This window comes from Genypterus blacodes, unplaced genomic scaffold, assembly GCF_046128005.1.
Source record: "Genypterus blacodes isolate CSIRO-AG114 ecotype Tasmania unplaced genomic scaffold, CSIRO-AGI_Gbla_v1 ptg000028l_1, whole genome shotgun sequence".
Classification (NCBI taxonomy): domain Eukaryota; kingdom Metazoa; phylum Chordata; class Actinopteri; order Ophidiiformes; family Ophidiidae; genus Genypterus; species Genypterus blacodes.
In genome coordinates this window covers 1,322,198-1,346,640 of record NW_027466841.1, presented here as the reverse complement: position 1 = coordinate 1,346,640, position 24,443 = coordinate 1,322,198, and the positions used below count along the sequence as shown (strand labels likewise).

The 24,443-nt window shown below is 47.1% G+C and overlaps 1 protein-coding gene across 1 annotated transcript in view; it reads right to left on the bottom strand.

Annotated features, from left to right (window-relative positions):
* Positions 1 to 21,597, bottom strand: part of LOC142993553 (inactive phospholipase C-like protein 2) — a 54,222-nt gene extending 32,625 nt beyond the window's left edge. The window contains exon 1 of the mRNA XM_076144328.1: positions 20,864 to 21,597. Coding sequence (XP_076000443.1) covers positions 20,864 to 21,172 — 309 coding nt within the window. The 5' untranslated portion in view covers positions 21,173 to 21,597. The remainder of the gene's footprint in view (positions 1 to 20,863) is intronic.
* Between the last annotated feature and the right edge of the window lie 2,846 nt (positions 21,598 to 24,443).

The following is a 24,443-nucleotide window of genomic DNA, read 5'->3' as shown; positions in this document are numbered from 1 at the left end:
CTCCCAGAGCTCTCTGTCCACCTTCACCAGCTTATCATTATGGCATTCCACTCGGTTAACCATACCTTGACCTTGCCCTAAGTGTGTTACTGCCAGATGGGGCTAATTTGATGGCAGTAGATGAGAATCAGCAGGGGGTCTGTGTACCTGGTTATCCCCTCTCAGCTTACATAAGATGATCTCGACCCACTTCTCTTTTAAAGAGCGACGGCAAACTGGTCTGAGCCTTCGAATCGCTGCTGACACGAAAAACGGCTTCATTTGCCTTTTTTCTCTCCGCGGTGGAGACAAATGTAGGACACTGCTCGGCAGACGAGGCCCAGAGGAAGTGCGCCGTGTTTGTGTAAATGCGCAGCGGCGGGGAGGGGAGGGGGGGGAGCGGGTGACACGGGAGCAGAGCTGTTCACTTTGCAGAAGGGCCTCGGAGGTGAAGGAGAAGGTGACCCCTGTGTTTGCCTGAGGAGACTGAGCAGAATCAGCTGAATCCTGCGGTGGATGGATGGACAGAGGAGAGTCCTGGATAAGAGAAAGTGGGGTTCTTCTGCGTGAGGGGAGGAAGGAGAGGAAGGGGAGGAGCTGGCATACAGGGGAAACTCATGAAGAACAAACGGGCCCTATTTTTAGATTTGGCCTCTCTTTTAGTGGGGAGTCAGGATTCCCTCAGAGAGTACTGAGCAGGGAATATAAAGGGGGGGGGTTAAAATGGGGCGAGAAAATCGAAAAGCTGACCCAGTTTCCCAGAGAAGCCCGGGGCACCATGTTAAACGGAGCTCAACTCCAGCCAAGGACATGCCAGAGAAGAAGTGCTGGACGGATCAAACTACTCCTCTGCTTCTCACACGACAGGCCAAGCGCTCCTTTTTCCTCCAACGGCAAAGCAAAATGCAATATTCTCTGCACATACGGGGGATGTGATAGCCACAACAACAAACAACAAATCTTATTTTGTTTGATGCAATGTGATCCTCTGGAGTTCTTTGCTATGAAAAGTGTCGACATGAGTGGAGGAGGGAAGGAATTTAATCTGCCAGATTACTTTTAAGTGGAAAAACAAGAGGGGAGATGAGTGCGTCAGCCGCAAACCTCTCAGGCCCCGAACTTCCCGCACACACACTCTCCAGACGCCAGATCTCTGAGGAAATGATGCATTATATTTCATCACTTTACATGGCACATCAAGTCACGCTGCAGCCATCTTAACGCGCTTACCTTATATAGATCACAACCCACCACAACACACACACACACATAGGAGGCCTATAGGAGGATGAAATCAGTCATCATCAAGCATTTTCAGTCTCCTTATCTGTGTTTTCAGGCCGTGTGATTGAGAAGAAGCAGCAGCTCTGGTAGCCGAATGGCATGTTTGACTTCAGGACCTGCCCGGGCCGGTCACTTCAGTCGAAGAAGAAGAAAATCTCACGATTGTTGTTAAAAGAAGAGGAAGAAAATCGCACTTTTGACACACCAGGCTGGAATGTGTGGGTGTTTTTGAAGTGCACGGACGGGGGAAGCAGAGGTCAGGACAACTTTAAAAGCTCCGCGGGGTGTCGGGGGGCTGATATAAAGAAGAAAGAACTATACCCCACAAAGCTCCATTAACTCACTAAACTGTTTCCTCCCACAGTGACAAATCCCAGTGAGCTATAATACAATTCCCTCCCTTTCAAAATAAAAGCGTGCTTGCCTCAAGGTGGCATAAGTGATAAATAAGCTGTACCCCAACACACACACACACACACACACACACACACACACACACACACACACACACACACACACACACACACACACACACACACACACACACACACACACACACACACACACACACACACACACACTCACTCATTCACTCTGTTCATTAAGTACAAGGTCCTAATGAAAAGTAGTTAACTACATTCGTTTTATTCCCAAAGCAAATAACCATAACATGAGGAAAAGGTGTCTATTTTGTTTGTGTAAACAAAGTGAACACACAAATCTGAACTGTAAATAAGCGATGTGACTGTGAAGAGTGTGATGGAATCTTTTCAAGGGAGGTAGGAGTGTGTTTGAGGGTTCAACGAGAGTAAGTATGTGTGTGTGTGTGTTCTTTTGCCAAGCTACACAGCTAGTGTCGGGTAAATATGGAAGGTTTAAAAAGCTGCACGGCTCGGTGAACTTCAGCGGCGTCGGATGCCAGTCGCCCCGCCGTCCGGTCGCACGTGGTCGGCGTCCTACAGGGCGCTCCTCTCCTCGTCCATCTGCCGTGCCTCCTGACCCATCCCTCCCTCCCTGCCTCCCTCCCTCACCCCCCCTCTTCCTTCCTCCCGCTTACAGTACGGCGGCCATACGCTCCTGGCATTCCCGTCCTCACCTCCCCGACTACCCCGTGCAGGATGTGTGTTTTTCTTATTTCCCCTTCTTCACCTCTGATGCTTAGCAGAAGTTGTTTAATCACCCATGCGTGCAAATGGAAGCTCCTTCATCACTTCCCACACAAAAGGCCTCATTGTGATAGGACACGCTGCATCTGGGCATCCGGGCTGATTTACAGCGCTCATTACAGGAGAGCAGCAGAGCTCTGCACATCTCCACTGTGCAGCGGGAGGATACAGTGTGTCACTGCCGCAGCCAGGTGAAGAATAAAGTGAGATAGTTTGGAGGGAGGAGATCACACACACACACACACACACACGATCAGCTTCTGTCGCGGCTTCTATCTGTTTATCTCCCTTTCCCTTCAATTCTCTGTATGCTTCACTAAAGGGCACCTGAAGGACAAGAAGGCACATGCCGCCTTACACAAACACCCAGTGATACACACACACAACATAACGCAAATGCTCAGCAGCTAATCTGATCAAACACAAGGCAGACAGGAAAAAAAACAAACGTCGAGCAGCGTAATCCTATAAGACTCATCGCAGAGCAAACATTCTGGTAAAACAGGACCCTGAGAGGGGACGGGACCAGGGATTTGTGACTCTCACAAAAAACAGGATGCAAAACACCTCTGCATACATATACATAAGCTCCATATGGTTCCTTTAGCAGAGCAGAGGCCAACAAAGCACAACAACAACGTTTCCCTCCATCGTCTGCAGGCTGCTTCCACAGCGTCCCGTCCTTTTACTTGCCCATTTTGTGACGAGCGATGAATACAAAACTCTGTCAGTCAAAACATTTCAACCCAGATTACAATCAAATGCCAGTTTCTGTTGTTCTGAGCTCTAAAAATGCAGAGAGAGGGCAGAGGCGGGAACGGCTGCACGCTGGGTTCTTTCCTTATCAACGGGAATACAAAATGAGATGTACCGAAAACGCGGCGATAATGTCAGAAACGAGACGAGACGGGAGACTCCGCGGTGATTTCCCCAGACTGAGTGAGTTCAGAGGGAGAGAGAGATGCGAGATAGCAGGAGGAGAAAAAGCTTTTATAGGTTCCGTATTAGTGGTTCATGTTTGAACTTGCAGACTAAAGGAGACGGAGGCTGCCGAGGGAGACCAAGCGCCTCCACTTCAGTCTCCACAAAAGCGTTCCTAAACAGGTTTATGCTGGAAACCTTTCTACAAATCCCTTATCTGGGATTTTTCTAATAGGATTTAGCAAATTTCAGAAGGTGCAATTTCATTTCTTCTTTGATACCAGCTTAGAGCCCGGCAGCTGTTTACTGTAGTAATAAACTACACTGATCTCAGCTGCTCATACTCTCCCTAAATGCATCATCATCGTTCACGCTGTATGAAAACACGCTGATTTAGATGCCGTCTCTTTACAGCCTTACTCTCTTTTTCACTGTGGCGTCTCATTGATCAGGTTCAACGGTCAACACGGTCTCACTACATGACACCATTGGGATAAGAGAAGGTATCAATGCGTCTCCTTCAATGTCGCCTTCTAGCCACCAGGTTTAACTGGACGTCTTTAGTCTTGTCTGTGTCCACCCAGCATTCTTACTGTAATTCATCTATTTAAGAAGCGACGCAAAATGTGCAAAGGGGGTTAATTGGATGGCCTGGTTGCCTAGCGACTCTGATGCTTGTCATTTGTTAATTTAGTCTCAAAGAAGGTCAGCGAGTTAAAGGCTGAGAGATGAAGGAGTCACACAAAGAAACAAAGCTTGGGGAGGAAAAAGGACAATATACAAGTCGGTTAGACGCACAGAAGCGTCATCTGTACCTGATACCATGTTTCCTTTATCAATGTTGTTACCAAGGAAGCAAAATCTCATTATTATTAGTGAATGCCATAAGTGCTGATAACATTTATTGATTTCTTTTGTGTGCATCTGCTTCTGTGGGGCTTAAAGAGACTGAGTGATGAACACGAGCGGGGAAACGGTGCTGATGCAGGCGGTGGATGGGAGATGAGAGCAGCTCAACCAGGAGGGAAATGAGCCAAAAGAAAATGTAGCGTTCTAGCGCTCACCTCGCCGAGTCTTGTTTCTAAATACGTCGAGTCCCCCGAGCTCTGCAGAGGAGGGTCTGAAGGACGCCGATCTCAGCGCATGCTACTGGTGCACGAGGACAACAATGGGAACAGGCAAATGACTCATGCTGCTTTAACTCTGCCCACACAGTGTGAAAATGCAGGGGGAGGAATCAATACACAGGTGGACGGGAGTGTGAGCGAGGTTCGTGCAACAGCTGTGGGTGTTTAGCTTGTCCATTCTCCCCAAAACAGCGGGAACATTGCGGCGGTGTCAAAGGGTAGACCGGGGGGGGGAGCGCGGACGTAGCTCCAATGGTAGAAGAGAGCCGCACTTACGTCGTCCTCGCTCTCTCTCATCAATCTGTCACAATCGGACGGGTCGATTTCAGTTTGTGCGCACGTCACATCATGTTACATCAGCCGGAGTGTACGGGAGGAAAGAGTGATGGAGAGCTGTCCATTAGAGCACTTAAAGAGTCTCACTCTCTTTTTAATGCTGAGTCAGCACGGTGCGAGCATGCAGAGTGTTCCTTATGGGCGTTTTCAGACCTGTAGTCGATTCGTGGTTCTTATTGACATTGTGTCTTATTAATACTGTGTATCAATAACAACTATGTGTGTTCTCTCAGCCTCTCTCACCATCAGGAAGGTTTTACTGAGCCAAGATCACTAAATGACACAGAACGAGTCAATCCAAGATGTGTTTCCAAAATCGTCACTCGGGACGTAAACCAAACCAAAGCACAACAGCAGAACGCACAGGTTTCGCTTCAGGAACACAAATACTGCAGCATTAAGACGTCTACAAGCCTCAATAAATTCACGCGCAATCGGGCGATCTGGGCCTTTGACTCAGAGTAAACGTCCTTCCATTTGTGCCAACCTCAGTGTCTGTACGCCGGCATTCACAGAAGCCGATTTATTGCCCTAATCGCATTATCGCTGAAGTTTTAAAGTCCAACAGGGGAAACAAACTCTAGACTGAACCAAACAAGGTGTGAAAGTGCCGGACCAAAGCCTGCACCATGCCTCATCCGCCCTCACTGGCTGCTGTGTTTATCGCTTACTTTAGTGCCGCAGCACAATTTTTCCTCTTCTATGCCTGAGGGTCACCATTTGTCCTTTCAGCCTCCCTCTGCAGCTGCCACACACACACACACACACACACACACACACACACACACACACACACACACACACACACACACACACACACACACACACACACACACACACACACACACACACACACACACACACACACACACACACACACACACACACACACACACACACACACACCCCAAAACAAATCCAGATGTATGGTGCAAACCTTATGAGGCATTACCTCACAGATGTCTCGAGGAACATGCACATAACAGAGTGGCGACTCTGCGAAACCGCCGACTGGGCGCTTTTTCTGGCTGATTGTTCGGCTTTCAGCTTCTCCTTTTTTACCTTTTCTTTTAAGTGAACTGAAAGCAACGTCCAGCTGTACATCCTCTTTCACTTTCGGTCATGTTCCAGACAAAGGTCCAAATATGTGGCAAGACACAAGTAGCTAACTTGACCAGCAGAGTGAATGCGGTTTTGTCAGATGCTACTTGTTAGCTCCCAAATTTTGATCCTGTTCTACATGAAATATTCAAAAAAGCCACTGTTACATGACCAAGATGTTTTTGAAAGCTTCCTGTTTCAATCCAGCTTCATGCCACAGAGTCAGCTTCCAATAATAGAACAGTATAAAACAGTGTAACAGTACTGATCGTGTCCTTTGACGCTACATTTATTCATGCTAACACAGTGCAGGTAGGAGCTGTGACCTTGGTGCTGAGGTACAAGGTCAAACATGTTTTATTAATGAGCCGTGTTCTGTTGTAATATGCAGGGGGAAACGTTACACAACGTGAAGCCTGAAGTCTCGTCACATTCCAAGACCAATACATTTTTAAAGATGCTTGAAGCCGAAGTCAATAACATGTTAGCACAGCGCCGGGCCGCCGCTCGATTTATTACCATCCCCATCAATAAGGGATGTCACTATTGACCTGTCACACGCACACATACACACACAGGCACGCTACTGGGCCTACATACAGTACATGACAGCCGTAACACGCTAGGCACCTCAGGGAGACACAGCAGCACAACACAGCCCCAAGTACTAAATCAATATCTGGAATTGGGGGAGCAGGAGCAGGAGCAGGAGCAGGAGCAGGAGCAAGAGCAGGAGCAGGGACAGGAGCAGGAGCAGGAGCAGGAGCAGGAGCAGGAGCAGGAGCAGGAGCAGGAGCAGGAGCAGGAGCAGGAGCAGGAGCAGGAGCAGGATGCTTCTGAGCGGACAGGTTTCTATATCACCTATGCAGTGTTGACTTCAGGAAATGTGATCCTCTCTCTCCCTCCTCTCTCCTCCTCCCCCTCTCTCGCTCTGGGGCGGGGTGGAGGAAAACCGTTTAACAAGGTTGGCAAACGGTAGACATGTATACGTGCGTTTATAGCTTCCCGCGTGTCCCTGACACACACACACACACACACACACACACACACACACACACACACACACACACACACACACACACACACACACACACACACACACACACACTACGTCAACCCCCACGTCTGACTTCTCCTCCTCCTCCATTTGTTTTCTCCCTCCATCCCGCCGTGTTGCTCTTGTGTCTCGTAAACACTCTCACTCCCTGCCAGCTTTCACCTTGACCTCTCTCTCTCTCTCTCCCCCCCCCCTACTTTCTCTCTCGCTCTCTCGTTCCCTCCTCTCTCTCTCTCCTTTTCTTTGCCGTCCCCTCAAGTTGTTTGTTTTCCTCCCCCGCTTTCACCACATCCTTTCATCCACTCCCCACTCTCTATGATGGCAGAAGGTTCCCTCCATTGTGCGGCATGTTGTTTTGGAGTGACAAACACACACACACACACACACACACACACACACACAACAACAACAACACCACACACATACATTATATGGTCCTGGTCTCTGTGGAGTCTGGAGCATAAGTGGCAGCTAGGAGAGTGGCTGCACCTCAGGGGGCCGACATTGCCCCCCCCCGCATTGTACGTGCTTCTTCTTTCACACAAACATACACACACACACACACACACACACACACACACACACACACAATGCCACATCATCCCCACAGCCACAAGCCATGTAAACAAAGACTGGTAAATGGGGAATCGCACACCTGTTTCCCACAATTTACAAAGCGCACGCGCACACACACACATGCAGGGCCTGAGGGAGTTTTTTTGATCAATCTCTGTGTGATGGTTCTGTGAATACGGCCTGAATACTAATCACCCGCGCGAGGTGGCGGCGATGGCGAGCAGGCGGGTTAAAGCTGTGTTTCTTGATTCCCCTCTTTTCTCGGAATACGTCAGACGTTTCTCAGAACATCAACAAGCTGGCAACAATGCATTTATTGTTTATCTGGCAAACACCACTGCCATCATGACACACACACACACACACACACACACACACACACACACACACACACACACACACACACACACACACACACACACACACACACACACACACACACACACACACACACACACACACACACACACACACACACACAGGCCTTGAGGGGCCTCTTTTCTATGGGCTTGTTTCTGATTGGCTGGCAGGTGTGTATCAGACACTACTCAGGCTTTCTTCTTCTCTATTTGTTCATTATCAGTGCTGACTAGTGATTCCTCTTCAATCTCATGCTACATCATATAAACAACTGTAATAATCGGTAAACAATTTCTGTCATTTATCGAAAGGTCAAAGATTGTCGTTTGAATTTGAACTGTTGAGCTACAATCTGAAGCATCACTGAACTTTTCTTTGTTGTCCTTCTTATAGATTAATAAATGAATCACTGCCTGAACAAAGTGTTTCGGTTTCTTCCAGCCCTGCATCAATCAAACTTGCATGACCGTCCTCTCTTCTGTTATCTCTCAGCTTGGCCTTTGCTTTCCTCGTCCAGCTCTGTATCTTTTACGGTCACCAATACTCCATTAATGGAACCAGTAAAGAGGCGGAGGATGATGGGAGAAAGATAAACAACTCTGGCTCCACATGAACCATCCAGTTCAGGGACACAAGCCTACTCCTGGGATTGTGAGAGTATGATTTGTGCCCTCATAGGTCCGGGACATTCACTCTGGTTGTTGGCGTAAAGATTTCTATGGGCAAGATGTGTAAACGCATAACTTACATTTGAAAATAAGATAAAAACATCAATTACAACTTCAGAACTCAAAGCAGATCCACTTGACCTGTTATAAACCCTCCGTGTAATTAATATGCTGTTATCATTGCTTCAAAAAACACATCAAACACATAATGAGTCATTATGCAAGAGAGGATGAAAAAACGCCACCAGGAATGTGTCAAAAACTCACAATAGGTGTGACAACATCAAAACAATCTACAGTGTAATGATTTAGACTGGAATGCAGCAGCAGCTTCATACCTGCAACTGAGACGAATGCAAACCCATCTACACAGTCTGCTACGAACACACATGGCTACAGACACACACACACAGTCACGCACACACTTCCTCCCACTTAGTGTGACTAAGAATTGCATGCTACTGGCTATTGGTCATGTTTCTGTTTACCATTCTGGCAAACTGGCATCTCTGCATTACAAGAGCCGAGCAACACACAAAGATTACTACCGACTTTCACACAGCGTTCACACAATATCGCCTTTTGTCTCAAGCAAGCGGTGAAAAAGCTCTTCACCACTTAGCACCTTTGCAGCAGTGACAGGGAAGGCCCCGATTCAGGTTAAATGAGGACAGGAAGGCAGAGGAGGGGCACCATTGTGGCTCGGCTGAACCCATGCACATGCAAAACGTATAAGTTTCATCTTCGCTCTTTCGATCTTCATCAGCATCTCGCTTCCCTTCTCTCTCTCTCTCTCTCTCTCTCTCTCTCTCTAATTCCATCCTGCTTCGTGACTGGGCTGCTGGGTGAGGAAGACTGCACAGCTTCACTGCTAAAGATTGGCGCCAAGTGAAGGTGCTAATGGCCTACAGGTGTAAAAAACACGCTGTTCCTCTCAGTTCGCGTCTCTCCATCACTGTGGCTCTGCCTCTTCATGCCTTCTCCCATCTTTCATTCTCTCCTCTTCCTCCTCTCTTCCTCCTTTTCTCTTTCTGTGGTGGTGAGCAGCACTCAGCAGACCAGCCTGGACATTGATCTGTACGTTACTGGGAGCACTTACCATCCACTCACCTGATATCAACCATGTGATGCACCAACAAGCAGCCACAAGTCCATTAAATTCATATACAAATCTTGGTTCTGTGTGAGGCTTATCATTTAATTTTTGCATATCAACTAAAAGTATGTGCTGCTTCCTGCTGTGAAAAGACGCTTTCCCTTGTAATTTCAGGAATACTAAACCCATGTGACCCCTTGACCCCAGACCGCTGACACGTCGGCCTTCCTTCTATCAAACCATGTCTGCTTTTACTTGAGTGACCTCACCGTACAATCCTACAATCAAGCAGCCTCAAAGTTCCACTCCACCATGGTGTGCACTTACACACAAGGCCACAAACACACACACACACACACACACACATTCATTGTCACCCACACACGCACTCACAAAAAATAAAATTGGATTCCTGATGCAGTCTGCTGCTCTCTCTCCTCCTCCACACTTCTGATTGAAAAAAAAAAGGAATTCTTGTGACACTAAGAGAGACACTCTCCCACACCTACACCTCATCAAGCCTGTTTTTCATCTGGGTCAGGCTGCACTGAGACTTTGTTCAACCAACTGGCTGACCTGCTCCACTCTGAATCTGACATTATGCACCAGAAACGCTCGCGCAAAACAGACTTAGACATAGAAGCAGGGCCTTACAGGAGGACAACAGGGAGGATCTTGCATGTTTAAGCCAAGAAACTTATTTCACTAATCACTCGTCACAACGAGTCTATCCGGTCTATGTTTCCCACAGCTTGTAGCTCAGACAAACTCCATCTCTACTGGCTCCTTTCAACAGGAGCAGCGTTTCTACTCTGAGCTCTTTTTTCTCATGTCTTCCCCTTTGTAATTGCAATCTCATTCTTTTGGTTATTACCCACACGTCCGTTGTTGTTTATCTTCCCGGGGAGTCTTTCTAATAACGTAGATCCCGGATGCTCCAGCAGACCACGTAGAAGAGTGCTGGAATCGCTTCCTCCTCACGACTACAGGAGGCTGCAGTCGTGAGGAGGGAGCAAAATGTTCCTTGTAAGGACCTACGGACCTTAGACAAGTTGTAATTGCCTGCGAGCTCATTAGAATTTCCGCCACGAATGTCTGACACTAACGTCTGTCTGAAGAAGGAAACCCTTTAAAAATCTTACAGCTGAAACATAACGTGTATGTGATTTGTAGCTGAGGGTGTTAAACGTGGAGAACCACTCGTATGGTCTTTAAAACCAGGATACGCCTTTCCCATTAAGGAAACCAACATCATTTAACTCCCTCTCAGTCCACTTCGGTCTCTTCTATCCCCCCCCACTAGGCAGCACCATGTTTCACCCTGCTAAGTCACTATCTATTCCTCTCACGATCCCTACATATGGAATGCAAAAGAAAAAACACATGCACTCTCATTCCAAAGCCACAGCAAAGCCCCCCACAGAAATCTGCACCTCCATCCCTGCAACACTGTAAGAGAGGGAAACATAAATACACAATATCAGCCCCAGTCCACTCTGCAGCTGAGGCTCGGTAGACCAAGAAACCCACTGAAGCCTTTCGTACGGTGCAAGACAACTCAACCAAATCCCCCAATTCCCAAACTCATATATTCACAAGGCTGACTGAAGCTTTTCCCTACATCCTTACAGATACAGATACACACACACACATACACACACTCACACACATACAGTGCACACACAGGGACACTGGGCTTTCCAACTTGCAAACACACAAGCACAGTTACACAATACCAAAGCTTTATTTACAGTGATAGGGTGTGTTTACAGAGTGCCACGAGTGTGTGTGTGTCTGTGTGTGTAGGTGAATTCAGAGCATGCATGTGGAATGCCTGAGAGGTAGGACGTGTCTGTGCTTGCACTGTAACAGAACAGAGAAGACAGACAGTCGGGGACACGATGGCACAACAAAGAGACCTGAGCAGGTGAATTTACACCAGAATCACCAAAAGCATGGACTCCTGCAGAGATTTTTTATGGATGCGAGGAGGTTTTGGGTCCGTTTCAGAAAAACAGATTAGCAATTATATGACTAATAAACTTTCACTTTATTCATATTTTCTATCTTTGTCTATCCAGCTAATTACAAAAGACTTTTAAGCACCAAAAGTCTGAATGGAGTGTGGGTATTAATCAAAGTGACACCGCATCGAATGAGATCATGTTTTCTTTTCTCTTCTTTTGTAAATTAACTTCACGCGGGGGGATTCTTTCTGAAAATCCGAAACATTTTGGATGATGATTTCTAATGACTCAAAATCCAAAAGGTTGTTCCTTGGACCGCGGCTTGATTCTCGTACCCACTCAGCTCCTGGCCATTCTTCCTCCTCATCTTATGCCATCTGCGGCAGGACAAAAGGAAAAAAGGGAGAACCGCACCATCTGTGTGTGCCTGGTCTTGTGCCATCATCAGTAGCGCAGGAATACACAGAAAAGACGTATAGATCTGTGACAGACAGCAAACGCGTCCATTAACATTCCGTCCATCTTAAGTACTGACAGATTCCGATTAGAGCGGATGGGTTTTTAATAGCAGAGGGGGAGAAGCTGTGTTCAGTATGTATGAAGCCGTTTACTTTGCTCTTCCTCTTTTTCTCGTCTGCGCTTGTTTGTGTCTAGAGTGTCACATTTAACCAGCGGCGGTACTTGGAGATCCCCCCAGGAGGCGAAGCGGCTCTGGACATTTCTGCAATGAATCAAAAACTCGTTCAGTCGATGTGAATTCTGTTATTGTGGCAAATCGTTCTGGAATAAAATGGAATTTGTTGACGCACTCACGGGGGTTTATGTGATTGTTCTTCTTCTTGGAGTTGTTGCTTTGTTCAAAATGTTTGAATATCTCCTCTCTGTGAGACAGACGGACCCTTAAACTAATCCACAACAACAAACATTGTGTTAAGCAAGTTCTTATAGCTCAGATGTTGGCACCAAGCAGTGACTTAACACAACAGCTGACACAGAGCAACATGAGCATCCACTGATTCCATTTATCTGGCCACCTTTAAAAGTCAAACGTTCACTGTTTTACCCCCGGATTGGTCAACCAACTCAGCGTCTGTCCCGGTGTTTGGATTTGTCCGTCTTTATAATCAAAACATTGAGCTAAAAGTGTCGGAAAGTGGAGTAAAGCTGCAGATTTGTGTTTATACCAAAAACAGTTTCCATAATAAGGACTCGTCTGATTCAGAGTTGAAGTAAAAACACGGCTCAATGCGTTTTTAAACAAAAGTGAAGTTAAGGTTGTAGAGGGGCCGTGTATGGCTGACAGGTTCTAAGCCTTCAGCACAGACTGACTGACCTGTGCGGTAACTTGTAAAGTATATACATGGCATATAGAGCCTGCAGCTGGTCAGCACAATAAACCACACGTAGAAGTGAGTGAAAACCAACCGTAAGCTGAGCTCATCATGTCGCGCTCCAACAACACAGCGGACAAAGCAGGAAAAACAAAAAGCATTTGTGGAGCACTTCTTCAACCACAAAACAGCTGAAATGTTGGGCCCCAAGGCTCCTAGGGGGAAAAGTTGCAATAACAATTTTGTTTTGCTCTTAATGACTAAGCTGAAGGACCACGGTGGATCAGGACAGACGCCAGGAGCTCCACTGGCACAGGAGAGACAACACAGGAACGAGACAGCAATGGAAAAGTCACTCAACTCTCTGGGAGGTCAAACCTGCTAACATCCACCAAACACTCACACACACTCACACTTTGTCATGAGCAGCGACTTTAATCTGCGGTGCAACGGCACCAAAAGAGCAGCATGTGCTTTGGGTTTAGGACAGGTTTAACCCCGGCTAGCGGTTCAATCGATTCAATCTGACCCGCCGAGTCTCCAGCTGTGCATTACAACGACACGTGCACTGTGTTTTGTTTGAGCTGTAAAAAAACAACTATATCCCCACAATGTCCTCACAATATCACAAGGTTCCACATTCTCAATGCAAATCCAGCCAGAAGATAATGAGGTCAGGAGTCGCATGACTTCCTTCTTCCTGTTTTTGTCTGTCTTTGGCTTCCTAGACGAGTTTTCTCTCTGCTTAATGTATTTTCTCAGGAAGTAGTTACACGTGTAGTAGCATGATCTGGTCTTTTGTCATGATTGCTGTACTGACCTCCTCGCTGGGTGTTATAAGACTTTGCCAGACGTGTAATCCTGCATAACCACTCACCAATGTAATTTCCTACATGAGTAACTATGACTGAAGATGGCTACACACACCCTCCCACAGAGGCTTCATCCCGATTCATCCATCACACACCCCTCCTTTTACTCTTCGACCTCTGCTGTGATCTAAGGTGGAGAGAAACTCCCCAGCAGCCTCGGCGGCGGGGGCGAGACGCGGGGGAACGAAGGAATGGAACGATGCGGACATGCAGCTCGCCGCAGCAGGACAAACCAAACAGATGAAGTAGTCTGAGATGATACAGTGAGGCAGATGGGGGGGTCAGCCCAGGTATTAGCCGCAGCTGCCGTCATTTAATGCTCTTTTTAATTAAATTGTCTGATGAAAGAAACCCAGCGACACAGAGCTGAGTCCCTTTCCTATGTTCTCTTAACCTGAGCAAGGTTACCTGAGGGAACCTGGGAGCTCACACATCCAAAGCGAATTGAAACTGGGGAAGAACAGAAAAACGAGCCAACGAACTTGAGAAGAACAAAGGAAAACTAGATTCTTCTGAACATCTTGAAACTCCAGCGTTAAGATTTCCTGGATCCCCAAAAAAGAAAGAGAAAGAACATTGAAACAGGCTTTTTCCCAGACTTTTCTCATCGGGTCCCTTGGGTTCCTTGTCAGTGCTTGGCAGAAAGCCACATGCAAACGTCATGTTGGCCAATGATGTGGCCACCTGCAGGAGTCAGGTTTCCCCCTGAAGGGCGTAATGTGTGGGAGGATCACCCAATCCCCCTTAAAAACAACACTCCCCTCCCCCCTGTTGGCACCCTGACACACCAGGAGACGTGGCTGGTGCTGTAACAAGGACTAAATGCTGCAAGCAAGGACGTTAACAGCAGATTACTCACACGCATGACTTTAGCCTCAAATTGTATCTGACAATATCGGATTTCATGTGTTTTTCTACCGTTTCCATGTTCCCGATACATATGCAAAATGTGACACATGGGAGCAAAACATTGGATTTGGCTCATTTGTGGCTGCTGGTAACTGTACCAAAAGTGCAATATGATTAAATTCAAATTGTGCTGCAACTTTGTATACTGGACGCCTGCTGTGGTGATTGCATAGTGTTTCATCATCTGTCGTCATACAAAAGCCGTCTAAGTGCACTGCTGCCTTCGTCTTCAGAGAGGGAACAAGGGAAAATGTTGTCTGTATGTTCTGCAGGCAGTAATAACCTCGTCACAGACACACTGGCCTCTTCATCAATCAACCCCTCTCTTCCCCAAAATAAAGCTGGGAAACAGCCAATCTGAAAGGAATCTGCATTTATTGTAGCTCCCAGAGGACCCAAAGCCTTTTTTATAGGATTCCAAACTGTCTGACATTCTTCTGTGCTGTGAGGACCACACACACACACACCAAACCCACCGCCCCAATGTCATCACGGTCACCATCGTCATCAAGATGAGGTGTCACCCCAAACAACACCCGGCAGCGTCCAATCACATCAATGTTTCTGCGAGAAGTGTGTCTTTGTCTGGGGCCACCAGCCTGACATGTGGGTAATTGAGGTTCCTGTCCACTTAGCTCAAGTCATCATCTTTAAAGGGAACAAAGGGAGGAGGGATTAGGAGGCGAGGGGTCATTTGGAGCGACTCCACCCTCACAAACAGCACTAGGCAAAGCTTTAATGAGAGGGACACGTGTTACTCCAGTGGTCGGATAGCTGTTAGTTTATTGATCCTTCACAGCCTCATAGCTCAGTCAGTCAGTCATTTCTGGTCTGGTGCCGCACCAAATTTAAGTGTAGTTCAGACATGAAACACCGAAAATAATAATCTGGTAGTTTATTGACCTGCAAACCAAGCTTCAAAAACTGAATTTATACTCTAACAACAAAGAAAACAATGTGAATCAGCAATGAAATAACATGCAAAGAGTCGATAACAACATAATAAATAAACGACAAATATTTGCAGTGCATAAATGTTTTATAAGATATGTTTGTCTTTTGATTTTCTTCATTTTAAGGTATTTAAAGTATAAATGTGTACATTCATTTGTATGAATTTTCATAGTCATATCATTCCCATGAATGTTTACCGTTCATTTTTCGTCATCTTTGATTCCAGCATTCGTCCCTCAGCTCACATCTTTAATACTCAAATCTGCGGATCCTCGCCAAAATATGAAACACTTTATGTAAATGAAAGCATTTTTACTCTCAAGCACATACACGGTATCAAATCCAAAGTTTCAGTAGGAGTCAGGTTCTACTCTACTTTCTCCCTCGTCACACCACTGAGCAGCGAGCTAAACAGAAGCAGCAAAACATCCATAAATCACAGTGTTTCATGTCTAATTTCACTCCGCCGAGATCTTAATCACTCTGGCTGCCCAAAAGCATCTGTGTGCTCTTGAACTCCACGTTTCTCTGTGGGTGAGACTGTTTTTGCTTCCAGTCTGAAGCTTAACGGTGGGTACCAAACACAAAGGGGCCTATTTGAGATGTTTGTGTTGTGCAGATGGCTGCTGTGGGAGAATAAGCTAAGAGAGCAACCCATGATTCAGCAGCCCCAACACTTCTGTAATCACCACGTCAAATTGCGGAGCGCCGTGCAGATTCAGATTTCCAAAAATATCCGAGCACTTAGTCCACAGCAGGAGGTGCTGCTGGAGGAGACAAAAGAATTACTTGTGCCCTTTAAAACCCTCAAAAGAGACGCAAATTTAATCACATCTTCCTGAATCTCCATCCATATTCCATTACTTTAAATTAAATTTCTGATAATGGCGGGAGGGAGTTCCTGTTCTAGATAAAGCCGGAGATATGAGCAGCGAGGTGTGGACAGGTTCACGCTCCCGTCCTCATCATCATCATCTCCCATCATCCCACTACAAGTAATCACTGTTATTAATTCAGGCCTGAGCTGAGGCGTCCTCAGCCGGAGACGGGATCAGGACCAAATCTGGCATTATGAGGGGAAAAGCCACAGGGAGAAGAACAGCGGGGATCAATCACGGGGCAGGAATCAGACGCCGCGCTCCCGTCTTGACTGATCCCCTACAGCTCCGTTTCTGTCCGAGTGTCAAGCAGGCGTCGCATTAACTTCTGAAAGGCCACAAAGCAAGACAGTTCCTTTCATTTCTGTCACCAAGGTTGTTGTAAATCTTTGCATTGCGGAGAGCAAACACAGGGAACAACGCGGAGAGAATACGGTCCAAAGATTTTAGATGAAAACAACGATGAGCACTATTGAATAACTAACAAACAGCCAATGGACAATACAAACACATGACAACAATGTTGTGGGATGTTAGCGAGACCGCCGGTGCAGTGAGACTTAACTATTCAGCAGACCGATGAAGCCAAGGCCAGCAACATTACTTCCTGTCAAATGTGCTTACTGGCAAAATGATTTAACCTGCAGTGAGTTTAAAGTCTTTTGTGGTACGGAGGCGGTTTTATTGAACTCTGTAGTAAAACAGTAGTCCTGCTTCGGATCATAATTTGCCCAGTGTAGAAGAGGTGGACCTTCCATTTTCATTTGTTTAAGTGTTGCTACATAAACAGCAGCAAGAGACAGTAAATCCTTCTCTAGGCAGACTAAAAAAGAGACACATGGGTGTCGGCGGGGAAGGTTTGCACCCAAAACACCTCAACAAAATATGTGCCATGTAGAAAGTGACCTTTGGTAGATGAACAGGATGATGAAACCATGAGGTGACAAGGGTCCACCTTGGTCTGGGAATAACGTAAAGGACCGTAAAGATATCATTACAATAACGACCTGGTCGCAATTTCTGATATGGATCTCTCTGCGCCCCCTTTGTCGGGATGAACATGACTGAGAACGTACCCTTCGACCATGGGTGGTTACATAAAGCGCTGACGTCTGCCCAAACAGCTGTTGACGGTAAGGTCGCCTCAGGAGTCACACTGCTGTCATCTGCGTCAGCTGATGTGAGGGACAAGGGACGATCTCTGTCATTCCAGGTCATGAGATGTCTCCGAGATGTTGAGTGTAAAAGACGGGAAGAATTCACTGGAATCGATGTTTTACTTCTCAGCCCCAATGTGCTGGGGGCAAAGGTAGGTACCTGGGGAGAAGTACACGCTCTACTCAAGGATCACTTTGACTTAGGAAGGAGTATCTCAGAGAATGAACTTACTTACGTTGTAGAAATGGAGGCGAACTACTACAGTTTTTCATTTAAAGCCTCAAAATGTTTTAAGTCTATTGTCGGGAGAATCTCCTTTGACCTCATCCTCACTTCCCTTTCACGCCGTCGGAGAGGCTTTTCCTCTCAGTCGACGGGGATTGACCTCCCCGTGTAAGCTGGTCATACATGTCGGCCCCTCAATTAGCTCCTCAATGAACTCTTAAGCTCAAGAGCGGCGAGCCGGGTCAGTAAGGTGGCGATCGATTACACAAGGTCACGAATGATAGGCTGAATTCTGCTGGAGAGAGGACCTTTGTGAGACAGGCCGTCTTATTCCCATTGGAGAGTTTGAACTATGCTTCACTCAAAAACGTTTTGCACCTGAACTGTTTCTTCTCCTGGATCTAGCAAATACCTGAATAAGATGTGGGATCTTTTATTCGACGCTAAGGTTAAGGACTCGGAGGAGCAAATCCAAAGAACGAGCGGAAAAAAGGCAAATACTTTCAATGTTCTGTGTTCAGCGGTGTCAACGTCCCATGGTTCCAAACATCCTGTTCGCTTCTGTGCTAGTTGACAATCAGGCAGTTTCCCTCTCCAGCCAGCAGCCAGGCTGGACTCGGACTTGCAGCTGTCCACAGTCCGGACTTACATAACACGTTTGCATCGCAACACCTACTCCCCCTGTAGACATTGAACCGCCTGTCCACTGTGTGTCCCCTATTCGTCCACTGTCACAGGAGAAATGGATGTCTACTTATAGGACAGACGCACAACCTCCTCTCCTCTCGAGCCTTCCTGTTTGAGAGTTGCCTAACGAGTGTTAATGAGGTAATGCAGCGCTGTAATTGCGCATTTTCATCCCTAATCCCACAGGCCCGAAAATCTCCTTTTACCTTCTGAAAACCTCAAACACACACACACAAAGTGCGGCTCGAGTCCGTCTGAAAGGGGTGTCGTGTTGAAGCTTCATGCTGACCCAGTTTCCCACCATGCTTTTCTCGAACAGCATGTGCCATATCGTGACTATGATGTGTAACGTGTCTCTCCCAGTGTTTGCTTATACTAAACTCTGCCAGAATACACACAACTGTGACTGAAAATGAAAAAGCAAAGGCACAAGAACGACTGTATTGGAGCCACTGTTCTCTCCAATGTTCCAACCTGTTATGTGTTCCAGGTGTCAGTAAATGATTTACTTCCAATTTCCCCCAAAAATGTCTAAAAACATTGATAGGTTTATATGCTACATATACCAACACACCCACTGTCTCAGTTGCATCTGAGATATGAAAGGAGGGAATTCCACAAAGTGTACACAGCTATGAACACACACTTCATCAGCATTCAGGAGTTTCTCTCTTGTCGTCAACTGATGTTTTATTCAAGCTAACGCTGTTTCTTCTGAATCCCATCTCGCTCAGATATGGAAACTGCCGTCGCTGCTGCTGAATGAGTTTGCATACCTGCACTAATGAGTTCATTTAAGAGCGTCCTTGGTCATGGGAGGAGACGGTGAGCAGAGTGTTACAAATTTGGCTGAATTTCATCCTGTGATGCTGTTTTGCTCTGTGGGAAGCATCGAGCCAGTGAACCAAGGTTTGCGATCTATCATACGTAGACAGAACCATCAGCACGATCCCCTCCAGCTCTCCTATCAGGTTTTGGTTACGAGCTGAACTGCAGTGAGGTGATGTGGGATTCGGGGAGGGATTTATTTCCCCCATTGGATTTTATTTTGAATGTTTATCTTTCATGGTAAATACCAAGAAAAAAACCCTCAGGAGCAAGCAGAGAATCGTTCACCTTCATTTGGATTCCACTGAGGCGACATGGATGTTGTGTGGTGGGTCTGTGTCCGTACATGTATACATGTGTCTCTGAGCGAGTTTGTGCATCACACTGGCAGGGTCTTCAATATTCAACACACACACACACACACACACACACACACACACACACAACTACACAGTGTTTTGAGGCGGTTGCTAAGCAAACTGGATTTGATATGACTGAGCGGCATTTTCCAGCGTGTCCCACCTCTGCAACACTCCACAGAGGATCCCATGATGCACTCTGTCATGTCAACACGTTACACAATGTGTTGAGGGGCGATGTTATGTGATGAAGACAGAACGTGGAGGGAATGATGTTGGAATTATGAGGAAACTCGCAATCTTGTCTATGTCAGTGTGGTCCACCAGTTAATTAACCTCCAGTAATGGGAGCACTAATTATGTAGAGCTCAGCAACCATGAAGAAGTATGAGAATCCTATGATCCATTACTGAGAGAGCTGCATTGCTGAGAGAGTTATTTGGAGGGAGATGGCCCTGTCTCTGTCCCACAAATCAAGTCTATATTGGGCAAGTCTAGTATTTCTGTAACAAATGGTCAGTTCTTTGCAATCACTTCTTACAGAAATGCGTCTATTACGCCACAAACACACTCCTCTCACCTTTGGAGAGAAACTGGGCACCTGCACTGCAGAAAATGTACTGTGTCAGTTTACACTCAGTGCTGTTTGCGGAGTGCACAGATGGATCCTGCATGTCTGAACACATTGGGACCTTGAAATGGGGGAGCGTTGATTATATCAGTATGACTGGTATTTAGTCCCCCGGAAGCCCATGTGAGCAGATTGGACATTTATTGGATGTAATTGGTATCATCACATTTCGAGTTTGACTAATCAGAATACGCCAATTTATCTAAGTTCTTAAAATGAAAGTATGCATTATTGCCCCCCTCCCCTGGACCCCAAGGACCCCTCAAGGGCCCCGCCATCTGCTTAATTAGTCACGTTGCTTAATTGGGCCTTTAATTAGCAGTTACTGGTTGTTATTGCGTCACCTTGAGGATGGTTGATAGGTGAGACGGGGCAAGTATGTGGAGCACCAACCTTCATGATGCCGCAAGGTGTGTTTCCACCTCCGTGGATCCTCTCGGCGGAATTATCCCGGCTGCCGGCCCCGATCCTAGGACTGCCGTTGTCCCTGTAGCGTCCGTTGGTGTAAACTCCCTCCGCTCCGTAGCCCTGGGCAGCGGCCGACACCTCCAGGTACGCCCGGGTGCCGGCCGGAGGCAGCGCGGCCGCGTCCCCGCCGCCGAGTCCCGCTGTGTTGTTCGTCGCGCCCTGGACCTGAGGGGCAACGAAGGCAGAATCCAGAAAATGTCCCGACACAACATCTGAAGCGTGCACCCCCGCCATGATCACAGCTGAGCCCGCCCGGTCACAACACAAAGGCAGCCCATTCTCTAAAAAGCGCGGAGGACTTGTTGACGTCCGGGCAGCTCCGGATCACCACCGCCGGTCCATCATCGGTGCGCACGGTGAACGTCTGGAGCCGAGCAGCGGTCCCGGTCCTGCTCCCAGTCCTGGTCCCGGTCCCGATGCGAAGAATGCAACGTCTCCGCTGCACTTTTTCTCCCCGCTGGCTTGGTAAACACCGGGAGGAGGAGGAGGAATCGGTTTGTAATGAGTGCTGCTGTTTCCGTTGGTCCGCTTCCACTTTCGCGTCCTCGCCCTCGTCAATGTGCTCCGCGTCTCTCCGCCGTGCGCAGCTCTCCGAGTCCTGCACACTTTTTGCGCGGCTTGCAAACGGTGAGACCTTCCCCCTCATACACACGTTCACACACACACGCGTCCGCGGGACAAATTCAAGACCGTGAGCGCGCAATCGCAAAGGAGCCCACATGTACGCGCACGCATGTTTCATCCTACACGTATGGAGCGGATCTGACTCTGCTCAAGGGCAAATATCTGCATTTCCATAACGTACACACAGACATGATGGCACCAGCAGGAACACACACACTGTTTTATTTAACATGTAGGTTATTTAACATCACCATATTGTCCAATAGTGTTCATGCTGCTATTTGTAGTCAGATGCTTCTCACAGTGGGACTTTCTGGTCAGATAAAGTGTAAATGCACCTTTAACTGTATCTAATTACACTAAGCATGAGTGTGATGTGCAGGGTTCAGGCTTCAGAATCGCTTACAGAGGAGAAGAAACAAAGACAAATGAAGCACAAACAACCAAAACACACACACACACAGTCACAGTCACAGTGTGTTCTGTGTTATTTCACAAGATTGATCTTTGATTATTATTTGTTTAAGTATTGATTTGGTGGTGAGCAGAAGAAAGGAGGAGGCAGTGATGTGTTTGTTAGTCTCATTCACACAGAGAGAGAGAGGGAGAGAGAGAGAGAGAGAGAGAGAGAGAAGACATGCGTGAGTTGTGTAACATCACTTCACTGTCTAACCTTGGTGGCTTTGCTCGGCACCCGCTGACACATTGGAGAACCTGGAGAGGATAAAGTAAATAATTGAGGGTGCAACGCTCAACGTCAGGGCGGCTCATCATCAGACCAGTCATGACTAATAACACAACCCCATTTATAATCCGCTGAGGAGCCAAATCAAATCACAGCCAATTTGTAGGAGAGGAGTCATGTGCAGCAGAGAGGATGAGCTCAGTGTCTGTCCATAATTGTCAAATAAGACCAGACTAATCAGAGCCAAAGCCAGGCCCAAACAGGCCCGGATTCTGCAGTGCTTTGGTTCTTCACCACCATGAAGTAGCCGCCAGATGAGCTCCGACATTAGAAGTTGAGGGATATTTTCAGGCCTCTGTGGTGTTAAAGGGCTGGACTTGTAGCCCCAACACAGATGGTCGGACTGCATTCAACCTCATGAGGATGACACACACACACACACGCACACGAGCGCCCCCAGAGCCACATCCAGTCTCAAGGATGTAGCTGTGAATGTATACAGCAATGCAGCAGAATCGAGGATAAAGGAACAGAAGCTATGCTGCTCGACTGAGGCGTTAAAGAGAAGAAGAGTGAGGAGAGATTTCATGGGCCTCTTCCTCGCTCTGTCTGCCCCGCCATCATGATTTCTCTGGGTCATGCATTATGCATTCTCAGAAATAATTTAGCAAAAGTTCTGCTTTTCTAAGCCTCTCTGCCTGCTTGGCCCCCAGCCGGTTGACTTCATGTGAAAACGCAGGCACGGCAACCAGTCGTCCAAACTCGCGACGGCGGATCCGGAAGGACCGGGACCGGAGCAGTACGCCGTTCGGCACGATGCGACCACAGTGTTGTGATGTCTGTGATCTGCCCACGAGAAGCGAGACGTCAGAGCTCGACGAGTGGAGAGATGGAGAACAATGGAGGGAAAGGGCAGTAATGTCGAGAGAAAAGAGCTAAATTAAAATGGAGAGAGAGAGAGAGAGAAAGAGAGAGAGAGAGAGCAAAAGCTGCGTCAGCGGTTTCAAAAGCTTAAAAGGGGACACCGCCGCTAAATAACGCCCTTGTTGTTTTCCAGTGAGGTTCTCTATAGTTTCCTGTGGCAGGATGTGAGCCATGACTGTGCAGAGGCTTCTCTCCCTCCTGCTGCAGCGGCTGTCAGGCTCAAACTCACGGGCATCCATCCCCACCCTGCCATACCTCCAGGTCTCCCCTCCTCCCACCATTACGCTCCATGACAGCCGGTTATTGATCAAGATCCCTAATCCCCGATGCCTTGGGAGAAAAAGGAAGAGGGTCAAATCTTGGGTCAAACGCTGTAGATTTATTACTGAGGAAGCTTTTTACAGAAACACACTGAGCACCCGTAGTTAGAGATACTTATACTTCAAAGGCATTTTGTACAATTTACACATAATAGCGCCTTAGCAGTGACTTCAGGCGTTTGTTCAGAGGCAGAAGGATGAAGTGGAGTTTTGAATGATGTGGTCTTTGTAGGGAACTTCCTGCTGTATCCAGACAGGGAGCAGAGAGGGGGGTGTCATCCTGAGGTTCACCGCACTTCCTGGTGCCGGGCCATGTGACCGTCACGCCGACAGGAACAGAAACCATCAACAACCTTCACACAAGCGCCTTCATGCTCAGTGTGAACTGTAATGTCCTTATGTGGGATCTGGAACTGGATTTTGTCGCATGAAGCTTTGTAACGACCAAATCATTTAACACCATCGATTCATATCCAAAGGGGAAGTTGAAGTTAGCCTGCACAGCCCCTTGATGCTGATGGCTGCCGTGACCTTTGACATCTACATCAATCTGAGGGAATATCAGGGTTTGTAGAAGAATACATAATTTAGATACTCAACATTTTCATCCTATTCAGTGTCTTTATGGGTTAATATTAAACAGAAATATTGTTTGGTCTTTCAACTTAACTAATTTCACACTTTTCTAGATGTGGCTTATTATTTGAACCTGGCTTTGGTTAGTTGATGGCAATTTATCTCAACAATTGGACTTTGCTGCCATCTGGTGGTGACATGGCTGAAGCAGCACTTACCTTCACACTGAGCTGTGCTGCACATGTTCAGTGTTTGAGACAGAAAGCCTGGAGATAAAGGAGGAACACTGAAGCACTGGAAGGATTTACTTCCTGTTAAACCAAAACAATTAGTTTTCCAGTTTTAGGGGCCAGACAGTGACTTTCCTCATAATTTA